Below are 18996 nucleotides of genomic sequence, written 5' to 3' on the forward strand. Positions count from 1 at the left end.
TGAATAACAAGCATGTAAAAAAGATATAATAAAAATATCGTATGCACTGTAGTCACATTTATTCACTCACTGCGCAAAGACAGAGAAAATTACCTGAGCAGGAACACATGTTTTTGCCAAAAAATATGAATTTTCCCACCCTGCTATCCCTACTTATTCCTCTCTACTTACTTTTTCAGACTGCATAATGAATAGGAAAAAAGCTGCCAGCTCACAGTCAGACCGCATCAGGTTATGTAGGTGTGGCTGAGTGTGCATCATCGCCGAAACACTCATTACCATTTCAGCTCACAGCCCGTTTGAACTCCGGTTCCTCATTATTATCCAAACCAGGCAATTCGAATGCAAACTCAGGAAGTCCAGTGATAGTGACACAAGGTACCTTATTCACATTTCAATTTGTACCAATATGTTAAATTATTAGCCACACACTACACAACTTATAATGATGATGGCCTTTCTAGCCAGCCTAGCCCCGATGTTTGGCAAAATCACAGAGCAAATGTGTTTAACTCTGACTATAAAGTGAGAATTCATTTTCACACAACTGATTGCTTTTGTTAGATTTTCTCCCTTTAGCATCAACTAAGCTCAGTGCCAAATTACTGGATTTGTCTGGCCACCCATCCTGAAAAAATCTAGAGCATGGGGCGAAGCTTTCAGGATTCTTAAGGTTTCTGTCTCGGTGCAAAACTGCTCACACATGCAATCCATTTTAGGGATGGAGATGTCAATAGTTACGACTTCCCTGAAGCATGACCAGCGACTGCGTGTGAGGCTTACATCTTGCCCAGGCTATGGTAATTTAAGGACTTTTCTCCACGCCAGCTTGTTTTAATTACTGTGAATAAGTGGCAGCATGTGGTCAGGTTTATGGGTCTTCTTCAAAGAGCAGGCTTGGTTTAGGCAGACCAATCTGTGGAACTGCAGGGCTGTAAATCCGAAACTGAGCAACTACCCACACTAACAATGCCCTGGGCACATTCAGACAGCCTAACAGGGTTGCAGGGGGAGTGAGGGTTCAATAAGCCTGCTTTAGTAATAATCCACATTCTTTCAGCAAACATGAGGCCACCTAAAATGAAAAATACAGTTAGATTGATAAAGTACAATTAGAGTTTTTCCTTAATCTAAATGGAAGTGTCTTTTAAGGATTTAGGCTGACATTTAGGGGATTTAAACGTCTAAGTGTTGAAATAGCGAGAAAAAAAACCCCAATTACAAAATAGCTTCTGAAACAGTTTGACAGCAGAAACCGCTCTGAGTACTGAAGTCAAGATAACAGACCAAAGAAGACAGAAAGGAATATAAAATGGACTCAAATTTGAGTAGACTGGAATTGTGCTTGATGAAAAAATATCAAATAAAAATGTCAGTATATATTCTTCACAGGGTCAGTGCCAGGTTGGGGTGAAGGAGAGGGGGACTCTTGACTTCTCAGTGAACTCATTTTTATTCTCACACAACACCCAGCTCCCCTACTTATGATCAGAGCCCCGAGGCAAGTAGGCTGGGATATACGGAGCTGACTGTGCTCAGGGGCCATCAGACGTCTGCAGCAGCCTTGGCCAAATGTTTCCACTCAGACACACGCTTCCCAAGAGCAACAAGGTACAGAGCTGACAGGCTTTTGAGTGATTTTTCAGAAGGCTTTTACTTTCTGCCAAATCACTGCTGGCTAAAGAATAACTTGAGAATTTTTTAAAGGATACAGTTTCCTACATTTTATATGCCTCCATTGTGTGTGGCGCATTTGATGTGGTTCTTCCATACAGTGACCTTTACAAGATGTGGAAATGTGTCAAAACCTCACACATGGGTCATTCGCAGAATTTGATTATAAACACAGTGACCAGCTGCTCTTTGCCAGTCAGCTAAACCAACTCCTCGTGTGTTTGATCAAAACAGAATTAACAAGGGGGAGACAAGATGTTACTGCACAGCAGGGTCCAGTTTGGCTCTCCATCCACACAGCAACAGCATATTACTCAACAGGACTTCACACTGAGCCGAGGGTTCTCCTGATAGTAATTAATCGCTGTAGTCCTCCACGTTCTCTTTTTACTCCGCTCCATAATATTTAACATTTTGACAGTTGTATCGTGTAGCTGCTATTAATGTAGCTGCATTGAATCAGCAAGTCCATTTATGTCAATGTCTCTCATTTCACTCTTAGTTTTTTTTTTGCTCCAAACACATAAGCAAAGTGCAAACATGGAGATAAACGAGAGGAAAACTGAGCCAAATTACAAATTCATAATTTGTTTGGGAGGTAACAATAATGTCCTTGTAGAAAAAAAGAACACTGAGCTGCTGTGAGAACACACTTTGATCTGACATTAAGCATCTTGCTTCCTATTTAATTGAACCGGTTTTATGATCTGCTCAGGTACTCTCATCTCCAGGCTAATTAGACCTTTGCTGAAAATGATTTCAGTGCAGAGTCGGCTAAGTTACCTGTCAACCAAAAGGGGGGAAATAAAAGCGGATTGTAATCTTCAGGGAACAGTATAATGGACTTTTCCTTAATTTATAAGGATTTCATGAGAAAGAAGATGTTGAATATTATCAGGGTTGCTACTTATAAATAGATGTTTCTATAAAGTCAATCTAGATTCACTGGAGCCACTTTATTGGTTACACCCCCTTCTGTCTTCAGATCTGCCTTCTGATCCTTTGTACTACAAATTCTGTGCTTTGGTGATGTTACAATAATATCAATGCTTTCATTAGACAAGGACAATACAGTCTGTTGTGTGATTTTTTTTATTTTGTGGAAGAAAATCATTAGCAATGTGAATGTAAAAGTATATGGATCTATACTGGTAAATGGACTGGTTCTTATATAGTGCTTTTATACTCTGAATGCGTCTGAGTAATATGGAAGCCCATCTCCATCACTAAAATAAAAAATTTTTTTTTTAAAAATCCGCAACTCAAAATTGAGCGACGTTATCAACCCGAAATTTTGAGAAAAGTAACTCGAAATTTCGAGTTGGCTCTGCCAATCAGTAACCTATGTGAATGGCATTGTTTTCTTGTTATCCGGAAGGATATGGCGCAGAGGAATGTGCACCAAATTGGCGCTTTCGAGAGTACGTTTGCTGATAGAAACGCCATGTGATTCAGCTAATAACACAAGGATTTCATCATTTGTGAAGCCAAGCTGAAAATACTCAGCAATTTGTGCATTCATGACTGGCTGTAATACCGGTAGTTTAGCTGTAGCATTTGTAGCTGAGGGCTTCAGCTTCCGGGTAACAAGGAAATTACGTCATTCACATAGATTACTGTTCGGCAGCGCTAACTCGAAATTTCGAGTTACGGATACTTTTTTTTTTGTGGCGGAAACAGGCTTCCATAGAGTAACAACTTGTTCACACAAGCACTTTTTTCTACACGCATTCATTTTAAAAGAGAAGATGCTGAATAAACAAACATAAAACAAAAGGGCAAGTGTGCCATGTCTAGTTTTGTAATCCTGTGGCAAAGGTTTCTCCTGGTTGGTTGCTGTTTTAAGCTACCACTGTAGTAAAAGAATTTATTTGGAATTTTGTGAAAATAATTGTAGAATAAATAGTACTCTGAATCATTGGTAAGAAGGAACATTTTATTCACAAGTACTGTAAAAGTAAAACACAAGCTGCCATATTGTACATTTATACACAGGGTCTGAAAATCCTATACAAAAACAAAGGTATTAGAAAATATGGGTTTTGATATGAAATATGACCTTACATATAATAATTTCTTGGAAAAAAGGTCTTGGTTTGGTAATAGTTCTTTAATTCATGAGCATAACCCCACATTAGTGAACACACAGAAATTATTGTAAAAAATTAGAATGGTAAAAAATGGAGTAGAAATCATTCTTAAAAGTGATTAAAAATCTCATGCAGCATCTTCAGAGAGGGCCTGAGATAGTCCATCTTTGTAAAACAAAGAAAACAAAGTTGTATTTGTCATAGATATAGAAGTCAAACACACCAAGATACGTCAAAACCAGTCTGTTTTTCTGAACAATCATTTTCACCAATCATCTTTTTTGTCTCCATGTCAGCTGTTTGATTCATAAGCACATTCTGGCAGCCATGAAGAGCTGATGCCATGATTGATTTTGCTAAATAATGCCGCAATCTTTTGCTTTTCACTGTATCGTTTCATGGAGAAATTCTGGAGTCTTCGTTTGAGACATTAGATCAACGTCAATAATTAGTAGATTAGTAGAGTAGGGACAAAAGAGAACAAACTAGGTGGTTGCCCTTACTCGGTAATGAGGTTCTTATTGTAGTTGCAGTAAATGTATTGGAATGCATAGAGCTGAGGCTTGGTAGCACTTAAAAAAGAAGTAGTGTCTAACAGACTGGCTGACTTGTGCTCATCAGTGCTCCTTTTTATTTTACAGTATATAAAAAGCCCCCAGTCAAAGCCCATTTAGAGAAATAGTGGGCTCACTGATGGGCACCGGTAGAAGTGTAACCAGTCATCATATGATCATTGTAGGTGAGTGGAGGGAAGGTTACGTTGCATGACCACATACTGAGGCACCAGAAAGAATGGCTGAATCAAGAACAATCACTTATCGTCCATCACAGTGCCCCTCTGATTGATATGTTTTGGCTTAAACTTTTATTTTAGTGAGATAAACATGGGCAAGCACAGTTTGAATAAACTCTCCTTCCCACAACAAAACTGCTGCTCTACCTAAGTGCATCCTCTGAGACCCATTTTGAACAAGGCAACTGGAGGAAAAAAAAAACATTCACTCTACCCTGCAAGCAGCTTTCACAGGCCAGCTGGCAGGAGATGAGTGATGACAGCAAATACAGTCCTTGATGAAATAACATAGTCCAGTTTGAAAATTTAGAAAACTACAGAACCAGAGAGTTAACATAAGGCGCAGGAGGCTGAATGATCATGGATAAAATGCTGACTGAGGTTTGAAACAAGAGAAAAGGCAGTCTGGGAGAGCAATAACATTAGCTTATTGCTTTTTTCTTTTTACTTTATTTTCCCCCATAAAAAGGACATTTGTACACATCACATATTCATTTAATACACTATACAATGGAATATAAAATATTTTTCTTAAAAGCAATATGTTCAGGGAGTAGGTACGCTTAAGATACCTGCGCCATAGGAAAAATAACGACTCGAAACAAAACAATAAAAAAGGCACTTCCAGGTGTTGTTCATTGACTCTTGAGTAGGTGATGGCCACTGCTTTGCCATAGAGGCAACAGCGTTTGTGCTCATGTGTCATTCCTCTGCCGTGTCCTGGTAATGAGGCACTGTAGCTAGGTGGTCAAGATTTCCTCTGTTTACATGTTAAGATCCACTCTCATCTCACTTCCGTCTTTTGCTCTTCTTCCCAGGGACTTCTACACACTGACTGCTACATTTCATCGTTCTTTTTCTTCTCACTTCCCTTTCCTTTCCCGCTCCTACTTACTTTTGTCCTCAGACTTCGACTTCACGTAGCCCCTCCTGAGTGCCAGGTGTTGACATGCTGATGTCAAAGCACGTCACCATCATGACACGGGCCTTGCACAGGTTGACGCAGAACTCCAGCTCCTCTGTGGCCTGTGTCAAGGCCTCCAGATACTCTGGAGATTCTTTATCCAAATTCTGGTCCACCTCAACTGTTGGAATGAGGAAAGCAGGATTTAGTTACATTGTCTGCTACCAAAGTTTATTTGTCATCTTACTCTCAAAGGAAGTGACTTACACTCTCCTATCCACTTGCTGGGGTCCATCATCAGTCGGGCCTTCGTGTCTTCCAGCTCCTCCAATAACACTTGATGCTTTGCCCTCACTTCCTTCACTTGCTGTTGCCTTCTCTCAAGCATCTTCAGCTTACTGTTAAAATACAGCAGGCCCTGAGGGGAAAAAGACAGATTATACTGATTTAAGTAACTATCAAAAATGCAGTTAAAAAGTTCAAAAAGTTGCATTACATAAAAAAGAGACGCTATCAGTAAACTTCATTGATAAACGTGAAATAAAGTCAAACAGATAATATACTGCTTGTATGTCACATTTGGCTCGCTGCTAATACAGTCTGTGCTGCTTTTAATTAAACATCAGTTTCTCTGAAAAATGAGCTCACCTTGTCAACGTCTTGGAATGGTTGCTGAACACGGGATTGGAAAAACAGAAAACAGAGTGTTATATATTAAAACATATTCTGTTTGCAGTGGATTTTAACTGGAATTTTTGTAATAGGTGCAAAAAACAGTAAAAGAACTAAATTGACATTGATGATGAGGAGAAAAGTAAATCAGACTTCCACCTGTCATTGATTTCATATGTATAAGTTTAAAAAAATCCCCCTCCAGCTGCACTTCATGGAAACAGTTAATGACCCAGGAGGAGTCAGCTATGCAGACTGCTCAGTGATGACTGCTGTCATTGAGCTGATTTGGGTCGGTGTCAGGTGTCCTCGCAATCATCGTACATTCTCTGACCAATCTTTTCACCGCAGTCTTCTTTTTCGTTTTTACACCCCACCGTATCACCATCACATTCAGCAGTGAGGCGAGTCATCAGTCATACTCAGACCAATTAACCCTCATTGGTAATTGCCTACTGAACTCTTGACATTCCCAAGGAGTGCTGCCAAAATACCAAGCACTGGGAATCTGGAGACGCAGACATTTTAACTCCAGGATTTGCCACCGAGCTGGCTGAAGGTCAGACGTCTGGGACATATTATTCCTGTCCTGTTCTTTAAAAAGAAGCTGGGGAGAAGGGAGCTAAGAAATTCCCACACTGCAAGTCAGTGTGATTGTATCTTAAAGGATGTATGGCATTGATGTTGCAGATGCAAAATGCTGCTAAGGCTTAGCAAGTGGGATTTACACGGCATCAACCCAGACTTCACATTACCCAAAACAGGGTTCAGAAAGATGAACCACTAAACCAGCAAAACAAGCCAGCTGTGACCTGTGTCTGCTCACCTCTGCGGTTTCCTCCTGACGCCGCCTTTGGAGCCGTTCCACATCGTCGATCTCATACACCTTGATCTCAAAGGGTTCCTTCAGTGGTCCAGACATAGGAGGCAAGTCCACCCACTGACCTGCTGTGCTCACCTTCTTCCCCAGAGATGCTGTGTCTGGCAGGGGTGCTGGGATTAGCCGTCTTCTTTGGAAGCCTAAAGCACCAGGCAGACAGGCACCAATTAGATTGCTAACATACAACAGCAGCATTTGCTAGGATCTATAGAAAAATATATATAAATCCCACTCTGAGATATAAAGTGATGCAAGGCTTTACAGTGGTTGGCTGAGCTGTGGCGACTGCATACTTATAAGAGTTTCATGAGATATGTGGATTCAAAAGGTTGGTTTATCCCACATGAATTGAAACAGTTATACACGAGACAATGGCCTACATAAAAATCCCCATGTTCAACTCTTATTTGATCAATACACAGATCAAAGATGCTTTGTCTGAAACATTCATTAACGTTTTTCGCATTTACTCTACGTATGAATTATGCATGCTGCTGATTCAGAAGGAAACAAAATCCGATGAAATGCCCATTTGTGGTTGTAATAACAATGGATCCACAAATTTATGGTTGATTTCCTCTGAGACAGCACATATTTATTACTCGGGTGTGTGCCACGAAATGTATATCACAATATTTGTGAATATTACCCATTTCTAGATTACTTGTAAAACCGCCAAATCCCAAATTAGTTTCTCACCGTTTGCTCTCTTCTTGGGATACTTGGAGCTCTTTGCTCTCCCTGAAGATGAGAAGCCGCTCTCGCTCATAGAGTCGTGGGCAGAGGAAGCGCTGCCTGTGGCTTCACTGTCACGGATCATGCTTTCATATCCGCTGCTGCCACCGCTGTGGTAGAACAGAGCTGTGCGTCCCATCGCCGGAGGTAGCTCCCCGCTCAACACGCTGCTGTTGTCACTGCCGTGGCCACTGCTGTAGCGCTGAGGCCTCCTGGGTGCTGTGATTTTACTGTATGGAGAAGGCAGCATGGCTACTGGGGATTTGTCATCACTCACATTCACCCCGCTGTCATTCCCACTGTCTGAGTCTGCTGAAGCTTTCACGTGTTTTCCTGATATGTTGCCTGTTGCCAGTTCACTCACACGGCTATTTGCAGCTCTAATGGCCTGCTTTGTTCCCATGATAGTGCCTCTTCCAGGCTTGCTGGTGACTGCAGCGGTGGTCCGAGGAGCCGATGTCCGTCCAGAAGGAGGGAGGTTGGCATTAGTGTTTCTGGTAGATGGGGCGGCCAAAGACTTTGTGGAGGAGCTTAAGCCCTTGGAGCTGTTGGCTGATAGTGAACGTGCCTTAGAACCATTAACAGCTCCCAATGACCTAGGATTTACAGAAGCTTTTACCTGTCCAGGTTTGCTGACATTTCCTCCACTTGGGGAGGATGGACAGGAAGCAATAGGAGCGCTGGATGAATTGGGAATACCGAATCGCGAAATGGACTTGCTTGATTTGCTACTACTGCTGCCAAGACTTGCTCCGCTGTTCTCTCTACTAAGCGCAGCTCTGGAACCTGATAAGGACAGACTTTCACACCTTTCCAGTGATATCTGACTGCCATAGTGCTGCCCAGCCTCTCCTCTAGGCCCTTTGGCCTTCAAACTGGAGGTAACTTTGGCCGTGTTGAGGCTGGAGGTTTTGAAACTGTCTACTCTGTGGCATACCTCAAGCTCATCTTCTGATACAGCCGCCCTCGCTCCATAGGTCCTTCCTGCCTCCCCATATGCTGTCTTTAAGGCACTTTGGGGCAGCAGTGTCTTCGTTTTATGGTCAAGACTGGATTTTCTCACTGGAGGAGGAGGAGGCATGGTGCAGTCGGGTTTAGCGGAATTGCTCGCTTTCTGTGAGTTGGCCTTGTTTTTCCCCAGAGAGGAAAATTTAAGGCTTGTGGCAGATGCAACAATATCTTGGCTTCCCTTGTAGTCCGTGGTGGAATGAATGACGGGCACTGTTCCCAGGGTGGTGGCACCTCGTCTCAGCTGAGGCATTTTGCTGGGTGGATTCCTGCTGGCTGATTTCTCACAGCCATCAACCACCCTTTGGGATGAGGTAGACCCCTGCACATTGGGAGAGCGAGGTACACTGTTGGTGTTGCTGGACGTTTTGCTGGAAGGGATGCCACTGGGGGGATTTCTGAGAAATTTGCTGGTATTGCTGGAGTCAGAAAACTGAGGTTCAGAGTGGTTGTCAATGCACTTCCAAGGATCTTCCTGTTTAACCTCTTGCCTTAGTGGCTCTCTACTGCTGCTGCTGCTACTGCTGCTGCTATGAGAGATAGATGAGGTAGGTTTAATCTTCCTGGGAAGACTGGAGTGGACTATAGTCGGGCCCTGTGGGGAGGAGCTAAGCGAGTGAGCTTTAGTTATTTTAGATGTAAATTTTAGGGAGCCTTTTGCTGATTCCGGTGATGGGGGGCACTTTGTCAGTGACAGCTTGCTTGAGGCGGCGCTATCACTGTCTAGTTCAGAAAAACTAAATCCGCTGTCATTTAGGGAGTTCTTGGCATTTCTAGGTGAGGAGACACAATTAAACATATCCAGGGAGTCAAAATAAACGGTGGCCTCTGGGCCCATGTGTTTGGCTTGTGGAAGGAAGACGTCTGTGGAATGAGCCCCTTCGCTTTCCAAGGTGCAGACACTAACCTCACTCAGCCAAGAACTGATAGATGAACCTCTGCTGTCTATACACGCCATTCCTCCCTCCTGAGGGGCTGTGACCACTGAAATGTTCACCTCTGACCCTCCAGCGGCTGATGTGTAGGCATCGAATTCATCATTGATGCTACTGATGATGCTGACAGGTCGAGAACCAGAGGCCAGGGCCTGAAGAGAGCAGTCACTGTTAAAGCTAATAATGCTCGATGGCCGGCCTTGATCTACTATACTGCCTATAGATAGCTCCTCCACCACAGTGAACACCAGCTCATCCTCTCCGTTCAGCTCCACAGGCTGCTGCAGGGTGACGGTCGCTCTAAGGATGTCCCGGTCCAGACACCTTTCCCTCAACGTCGAGCGTACCTGGCACACCCCCACCGGAGCTCTAAGTAAAGGCGAAGTGCACGGATCCCTTCTTTTCACAGCTTGGTGGCTCATTCCCACAGGTGGCATTCTGGTGCTTGATCTTTCCTCATTGTCAGTATTTTCTCTCTGCTGTGAAGGAGGCGGGGCTGGCTTTGGCAAGGATTTCTTGCTGGAGTAAATCTTCTCTCTCACCACAGGTTCAGTAGGTGGGGTAGCGGCAGGTGCCAGTTTGTTTGCACTAACCTTGTTTTCTGAAACCAAGGCCTTCTCACCATCAGCCCTGGTCCTGCAAACATTTTGAACACTCTCTGATGGTACCCTTTCCACAGGCATGCATTGCCTCTTGGCACTGTCAACTTTAGATTTGGCACTGGGACTGCAAGTTGGCTGCGGGGGGACCGATTTAGGAGATTGTTTGGGTGAGATACCCTCTTGGTTGTAAGAAATATTTGCTACAGTCTTTGGTGAAACAGAGCTTTGGCTCTCTTTAGATTTATCCATCTTGGGGCTAGCCTGGGATCGTTTTCCCTCTCCAACAAAAGCAGTAGGTTCTTCACTGCCGTCTATGCACTCAAGCCTCTCTTGCAGTTCAGCAAATGTGTTGCATTTAAAGAAATGGTCTCTGTCCAGAGGGCCCTCTTTTGCAGACTTCTTCTTGTTCAGAGAAGGGATAATTGGAACAAAGGCAGGTGGGCCTTCATTGTCACTAAGCTCCCTGTCTGAGATTGCAGTTCCCCCAGGGCCCACATAAATAACAGTATCACAAGACTGCTCACTACTAGAGGAGTATTCTGGGTCACTGAGCAAACAGGGCAGGTCTGGGTCCAGGGCTACTGTCCGAGGGTGAAAAGGCCTGAGGTGGGGGGGCCTCCGGATCCTCCCTTCCTCACACGAGCTTTCACCTCCAGATGAACTAGATGCATACTGCAAAACCAAGTTAGAACAGAGTAGAGATCTGTAAATGATCTCACAAAATGATAAAAGGAAAATTAACATAACAGACTTTGCAATTTACAAAATCACTTTAATTCTTATAATTTAGAGCAGATTCATATCTTACTAGTTTGCAGCAAAATCCATTTCAGAGCATATTTTAATTCCTATAATATTACCGGTCAATATTTATCTAGAGGTTAAAAGTGCACATCAATAGCCCCACAGAAACTAATGTCAATAATGCAAATTGTTGTCTGCGGCCTGCATCATAATCATAATGGGGACTAAATAAATACATGCTGTCATTTCACCTAATTATCTGAAGCATATATTTCCCTAATCTAAGGGAATACATTACACACTTCCTTAGGCGGTGGTATTGATTACATGATTATGTGCTGAGGAGCTGAGAGAAACTAGCTCTGACTTACTGCACTAATAATATTTCATTTGTGGGAGCATTAACACATTCATTTGCGTAATAGCTCCAAAATTACACGAGGAAGACAAATTTAAGGACTTTAATAATGCTGTGATTTATGATGAAGGTAATTAAAGTTACGCATGCACATTAGGAATGTAATTGCTACAATAGCAACACTTAATGATGAAATAATGTTTAATAACGATTACTCTTCATTTATCATTTATAAACAATGAGCAACATTAAATGGAGCTTTATTAAGATTTATAAGGATTATAATAAGTTCCTAAATTATACAAATGCATCCTTAGTGGTGTCACTGGAATTTCATATTGCTTGTTCATCGGTTTATCAGTGTGTTACTGCACATGTTTACACGCCGTACCTTAGATTTCTTCTTTCTCATTCGGTGGATCCGAGATGCCAGCTGGATAGTGGTGAGCGAGTCAGCATAGTTGGCTGGGGAATCTGAGATGTGGGCAATCATAGTTGTTCTGCAGTTGATGTTGCCAAGGGACTCCCTCAGCAGCATTGTCAGTTTGCTGTCTCTACAGGGAGCATTTACATTGTTATTAGCAAACAGCCCAGTAATATTTTACTGGGGCAGGCACGTTAAATCCTCCGAGCTGAAAAACACTCCCAAATGACAAGTCATTAATCTTTTCATACTTGAGTAACTACAATATAATCTTGTGCAACCCCAGTGAAAGCTGTTGTGCAGCTAACTAAACAAACTGAACAGTCGCACAGAAAAACCTGCAAGGTTGACAACACATGCGGTGACTTGCCTGAAACAATTAACATATAGATACAGTTTCTTGGAAGCTAAAATGCAGCCGACTCTAAAACCTCATGTTGGTGTTCTCACCTGTAGGGTACATGCTTCGCTCCATTTGTTAAAGCCATTATGACATTTCCCAGTGCATTCAGGGAAAGACACAAGCCTCCTCCTCCATCTCTGCTTTTACTCAGGACCTTTTCGCAGCTCCCCAAGTCAATAAGGTGCAGCCTGCTTCGTCCACCCGACACTGCCAACGGCAGAAGAAGAACCAGGTGAGCAAAACAGACACTCCCTATGTGGAGTAAGTTGCCTGTACAAAGTGCCCTGATGACAGGAGTGGCATAGCTGTGTTTGAGCTGTCTGGATTATTTATGAGTAAGACTGCAGCCACACTGCTAAACCTCCACCAGATGTGTAACTCATGGCAACAAGGAGTCTCCTTTGGTGAGACACGTAAAACGAGAGAATCTACTGACAATTAGAAAAACAGTCCCCCATCGAATAATTTAAAAATGCAGACAGGGCGAATGCCAGCGTCTGTCCTTGTAAAGCACAGAGCTACACATTTTCCTGTTGGTGATTGATGTTGTTCATAAACCAGCAGGCTTTACTTACTCTTAACCACAATGTATTACAAGCATGCAAATACATTTCTGTTTTGCAGAGACCAGAATGAATTCATCAAACGCAAAAAAGAGCCTGCGATTTTCCATTAAAAGCTAAAGTGCGATCAAATCCACTTAGCCATCTAAAGAGCTTATGTTTTAAAAAACCCAACAACAATTAGTGATAACTAAATGGAGGAGCCTGTTAATCTAGATTATCTTGTATTTTAGTACTTTTTAGAGCAAGTGTGGACTTCATTCACTAATCTGGCAGCTTGCGCATGGTTCACTCTATAATTTTCTACTATAAATTTGAAGGGACAACTTTCTGGTCCTATGCTGCAGGGCAGTAGTAATGCAATAATACTAACTTCCCCCTTTTCCAGTCTTCTCCATGCGGTACTGGTAAATGTGCAGTGTGAACAGCATGTGGGAGTTCCGTCGCTCGTCCTCATCAACATTTGGTCTGCTGGTGCTCCGGGCAGCAATGGCTGCATCCAAGAAGAAGGCGGCTTTCTCAGCACTTGGGGCACGAAGCTCACTCTGGTTTTGAAGCTGAAGGGCGGAAAGGAAAACCAGAGAATAAGGTCAGGGTATCCGAAAAAGGACTGATGTTTAAAAGAAAGAGAGACAGAGAGAAACGAGAAAGAGAAGGTAACCAGTTAATTGGACTCTGCCACACATTTCTTGCCCATTAGATTGGGTCTCAGGGGCTATTAAAACAGCAGATATGCACACAGTGGGAGGAGGATTAGGAGAGGTAATAGTGGAGCAGGAGGCAGGGGCTCTTCACCTCAACATGATGTGATGATGGCAGTGGTGGGATACAGAAGGAAAGGAAGGAGGAGGCAGAAGAGAGAAGGCACACATAGCTGCTGAAGGAAAGCGCAAGAGGGAGATTCATAGTACTGCACACCCTTTGAAGTTAGAGTCCATGCATATCCCCCAAAAACAACATCTGACAGCAACACCTGTGAGAGCCTTCAAACATACAGTCACAACCCCCCTCTGCTATTCCCACTCCCACCACACACACACACACACACACACACCCAGTAATACTTCTATGGCGTTATAGAGGGCTGACACTAAGACATCAGTAATAGATGCTGACGGATGCTGACAGAAGAGTCAATACAAAGGTAAGAAGAAAGCCATCAATACCACAGAAGGGTTGGGTAGAAAATATAAAGCAAGGGTTTTAAGAGCAGGTAGGGTAGGAAGTCAAACACACACACATATATATATACACACATTGCACTCGAAGAACTTTAAACATCTTTGAGGGAAAAAAAAGAGCTAGAGCCTAGACAGTAAAAGATCAATACTCAGTCAGACTAATATTTTATAACCCACAGAGAGAATGAAAGGATCAGTGAACAAAGAAAAAGTGGAGAGATGGAACACTTCTCACCTGAGTGCCACAGATGGGATCCTCTCTCAGGTGGATTCCCGGGGATTGGCCTTCCTGCAGGCTGCCGGCCGACACCTCAGACAGCAAGTCCTTTAGCTCCTCATCTTTTCCAAAGATTTCCACTGCAGACACGCGGACTGAGAAGCGCGTGCTCGTCTTCTCCTTGCGCTCGTTGATGAGCTTGAAGAGCCAAGAAATGGCACAGGGCACAATGCCTAGGCTTTGAGTGGAGCTGTCTTTGCCAATCATGGTGTATGTCTTGCCTGAGGATGTAAGAAAGGAGGGGGGGAATAAAAATATTGCCTTGTGTGTGGAAGCCGGCTGCACTCACTATATGTTCAAAATAAAATTGCTTCTTTTATCAACCTGTCTGAAATAGGCCTGAAGTTCACAAAGAAATAGGCACTGGCATTGGATATTTTCTGAAGGGTTATTCTGCTAAACAAATGGTGCTGAAAAAAAATTAATAATGGCAGATGTGGAGGATTTGAGGTAATATTCGGAAAGGCAAAAATAAAATAATAACTTTTTTTCCTTTAAATCAAATGCTAATCCAAGGACCTGTTCCAGACACAGCCATTCTGCACAGAATTACAGAAACTGGAAACAGCTGCATGAGAAAAGCAGGCCCTTCAGCCTAAGAACACTGGCCAGGCCAATTACTAAGATTTTAATTACAGACTGAGCCCTGAAGCCTGAATGCAGCACCTTACCCCCACACCAGACTCACTATCCATTCCTTTTCCTTCAATCACCCATTCCTTGACTCACCCCAGTGCACCGCTAAGCCAATTGTGGACATCAAGTGTAGCTAACAAAGAGCAATGAGAGTTTTCTTTGGCTAACAAAGGCACTTCTCTAATCTGTTGCCAGTGGAGAAGCTTACCAAGGTTTACTTGGCCAAAGCAGAAGATGCAGCCGTCTGCACCATTCACCACAGATTGGATGACCTCAGCTACTGTCCCTGAGCACACCTCAGCCTGTGGAAAAACACAAAGAGACAAGCCCTTCACAGTCAGTTTGCAATTCGAGGAACACTGTAAAACAGGCACAGTGAGCATTTGGCATTGCTTACACCAATTCATGTTATTAGTTTAAGTATTTTTCCTCACACAAGTGTGTGTGAGTGTGTTTTTGTTTGGTAATGTCTGTTTCCGTGTCTTGCATGTCAAGGCAATCTGTTTCAGCAGAGGTCCTCTGGGGCAAGGCTTCAGCAGCAAAGGCCCCTTCCCATACATCACACGGCAAACAAGACCTCTAACAGCAGAACAGCTTGTTGTTACTGTTAGCCACCAGCAGTACTGTCCCAGCAGCACAATCTAGCAGCTTGGCAGATGTAGCAGAAACATTTAGTCTTTAGCCATCAGCAGCTTACTTAATTTTAAAAAAATTGCTCAAAGTAGGCAGCGTGCCACACAATCTGAGGTTTTTCTGGATATCCTACACAGGTGATGACATCCTACACTCTGCTGTCATAGTTATTTAGAGTTCGCTGCACCATGGCGACATGCAAACAATACTTCAGATTACCTTAGATTTTCTGTTAATTTTGTCTTTGAGCAAAAACAGATTGAGTCATTCTCTTAAAAGATTATGGTGTTTGTCTTAATATGAGAAGAGAGCAAATCTGATCCGCTCCTAAGTCACATGTACTAAACATACTGTATATCTGACCTTTGACTTTGATCTCAGCGCTTATGCCTGCTGTGTCTTCCAAATGGCTGAGGTTAGATATAGCTGTCCTATGAAAGGAGTGGTTAGATATAAGTGGAGTGGATTCAAATCATTCCTTAGAGGGCTTAAAAGCCCAGCTGTTAGGCCCATGTTGCTAAGAATGCCCCTTGACCCAAGAAAGGCATTTTTTTCCCTAAGCCTCTGGTCACACCCTGCAAGTATAAAGACGTCCCTTTGCCCTTGAGAGGCTGAATTCCTGGATAACAAATAGAAAAATAGCTCTCTTGCTCTAATACACACACACATACACAAACACTGGCCCTTACTTGTGAAGCATCCTGGGTAAAAACAGCATCGAAGGCAAATATCTTTGGGACGGCCACAGTGGCGGATCTCCTGTGCCCTGAACTAGAGTGTGGGCTGGACGCGGGATCGTAGAGGGTCAGCTGCTTCTTCCTACTGTCTACTTTCAAGAAAGACTGAGACTCTGAGGAGTCTGCAGCCTCCAGAGACGGACAGATACGCATCATCACTTTCACCTAAAGCAACATCAAATAAGCAAAAAGAGAGAATGGCGGTGTGTTAGAAATTGAGATGGCACAAAAACACGACAAAAAGACAGACATTTTGATTATAATGCACTAAGCGAAGAGACAGGAAAAACATATGGCAGGCATTCAATATAAAAGTTGCAAACTGAAGGTCCTTCAGCGTTTATGCATTAAGATCACGTTCACTTTGTCAGAGCTGATGGACACTGAAAGTTACCATGGAAACTCTCCCTGGGTCAACACATTGGCTAATGGTGTTAGTAAAAGGCAGCAAGGTGAGTATTGAAAGGCACAGCTGAAAATGTTAGAAATTGGTGTGTGTGCAGCTCCCTGCTGGGGGATTATCCCACTAGAGATTGTTTTTTCTGGACCAGGAACAGCTCACCAGCGTGGGAGTGCAGGAGCATATGCCCTCCCTGCCTGTTGTTCCACCTCCTAACTCTCCTTTTTCTCTCCTTTCCCTCTATTGCCTGCAAAACGACTGGCCGTCAAGTGACCCACCCTGCTATATTCTGAGACATATTATATTTATAAAATGAGCGTAGATTCTTAACACCTTCCCCAGGTCAACATATAGTTCTTGATGCCAACATGGTACGCTAAACATGATTGCATCTTGCATCTAAAGATGTTGATTTACTAACATGCCCATTCATGCCTTGTGGTAGGACCTCTTTTACAGACAATCTATGTCTCTAATGCATAGATGCACAGTTTGTGGTTTGTGTGGGTGTGCTTATGTGTGTCAGGCTATATGACACCTCTTTAGAAATTCTGACATCTCTATATTCCTTTACAATCTGATGGTCAGATAGCGCCACTTCTATTTCTCCAAAGGCTCTCTGGAAATATATCTGTGACTGACAGGGAACAGAAATGGCTCTTTGGATATGTTTAGCAGTCTTTAGAGTCCCTGTCAACTCCCAGAGTATTTAGTGCTGCGCCTAACATTACATCAGCTGAATTGCTTCTGTCCTGCAGTATACATGACAGGGAACTCAATCCAGAGTCATTTTAAAGCTTGTTGAAAAAGTACCTATGGTGCCTCTCAGGCACTGAAATAAAACCCTTAAAATACAACCAACTCTCTTCCCTTTTTGACATAAGGCTGCTTTGCTCAGCTCAGGACTCTCCACCATCTTCACGCCTACACAAAAGGACCATTCTTCCCTGACTCGTATATTAATATTGCTACAGATCTAGACTCCAGCACTCACAAACAATGTGGCTGGAAAACCTTTTCTTTCAGTGACTGAATTCATCTTGGATACCACAGGCCAAGTGCAAGCACTCTTTATACTCCACAGGGGACTCTTGTTGTGACTGACAAGTGCATATGTTGAGTGAATTAGATTTGCTATGTCATTTAAACAGGGCTTCCATATATGACAACCACATGTCTGTCCACCAGACAGAGGCTACCAAGTGAGCTAATGTCTCTGTTTTATTTACGTTGGCAGAGATCAGATAGTGGAGGCCACAGAGGATTGGCTGTAGTATTTTCACACCTCGGACTCCGTGCTAATGGCCCCTGGTTCCCTGTCCCTTGATCCCCCACAAAATCCATTAGTGAGGCTTGGCATGACTCCGTCCACTCAGCTCCTTACACCTGAAAGAACTGTGTCTAGGTCAAAAGTGGAGAAGTGGAAGTGACCCACCTACACCTGATTGGAAACATTGATTGAATTAGAATGAAACAGATCCGGAGAAGCCGTGAAAGCGACTGAAAATGTTATTTCACGTGCGATTCCACAGGTGAAAGAGAGGCAGACACAAAGGAACCAGGAAAGCACACGGATCTGTTTACTTTACTATAAGAAAACCTGAAAATCAGTGCAAGCAGACTTGGAACAATATCATAAAATGTCATAAATCCTGATCTCCCGTTGAAAACCAGCTGCTTAAACGGCACAGATGGATCATATACATCAGGTGTGAGCTTGAGTAGGCTTGTTAATAGCACAGGTTTTTTATGAAGTCCGCGTGTCAATGGGAGATTTACAATATGTGGCAAAATTTCAACCGTCTGGATACCTGGCAACAGAAGCGAGCACTTCCTGTCCAGGTGGGATCTAATCTTGTTAGGGGACTTCTTCTGCTTTATAAATACAGGACGCCAGCTCAGACAAACAATACCCAATAAACCACAAAGGAAGAGAGATGTGTTTATACAGCTTTGTTTAATGACTGCTCTATCGCTGGCAGCCTGACTTTCAACACTGCACACTGCACCTAAAATGGAATTAGGAGTCTTGATGCTAACGTGACCACAGATTGGTGAATTACAGTTTTTACTGTCTTTTCTGTGTTCACAGAGAGGAATGCTGGTCACACAAACTGAGTGAATTCATGACATTCCAGCAGGCTTATCTGGCTGCATCTGCATGGACTGGACCAGACAGCACGCTGCCTGCAGACCAGTCTGTCGCCACTCTGCATTCAACCCTCCAAATAGGGGTTTGTGTGTATCCATAAATGTTGGCGCACGCAGTTCTGCAGGGCAAGGGAGGAAGGGAATGGTGGCTTATGAGAGCACGTGTTGTATAGCTGTTGTGCATTAAAAGCATTCT

General features: G+C 43.2%; 1 protein-coding gene across 4 annotated transcripts in view; it reads right to left on the bottom strand.

The window, feature by feature from the left end:
* Positions 1–3596: 3596 nt before the first annotated feature.
* The window catches only part of kif26ab (kinesin family member 26Ab), a 66077-nt gene continuing 50677 nt past the window's right edge, over positions 3597–18996 (bottom strand). For all 4 annotated transcript variants that reach the window (XM_084914589.1, XM_084914590.1, XM_084914591.1 and 1 more), the window contains 11 exons: positions 16202–16414; positions 15088–15181; positions 14202–14464; positions 13159–13342; positions 12270–12429; positions 11787–11949; positions 7713–10965; positions 6960–7153; positions 6110–6133; positions 5729–5879; positions 3597–5642 (listed from right to left, as the gene is read on the bottom strand). In XM_084914589.1, coding sequence (XP_084770715.1) covers positions 5461–5642; positions 5729–5879; positions 6110–6133; positions 6960–7153; positions 7713–10965; positions 11787–11949; positions 12270–12429; positions 13159–13342; positions 14202–14464; positions 15088–15181; positions 16202–16414 — 4881 coding nt within the window. In that variant the 3' untranslated portion in view covers positions 3597–5460. The remainder of the gene's footprint in view (positions 5643–5728; positions 5880–6109; positions 6134–6959; positions 7154–7712; positions 10966–11786; positions 11950–12269; positions 12430–13158; positions 13343–14201; positions 14465–15087; positions 15182–16201; positions 16415–18996) is intronic.

The sequence above is a fragment of the Perissodus microlepis genome, chromosome 19, assembly GCF_051167445.1.
Source record: "Perissodus microlepis isolate ML-2025 ecotype Zambia chromosome 19, ASM5116744v1, whole genome shotgun sequence".
Classification (NCBI taxonomy): domain Eukaryota; kingdom Metazoa; phylum Chordata; class Actinopteri; order Cichliformes; family Cichlidae; genus Perissodus; species Perissodus microlepis.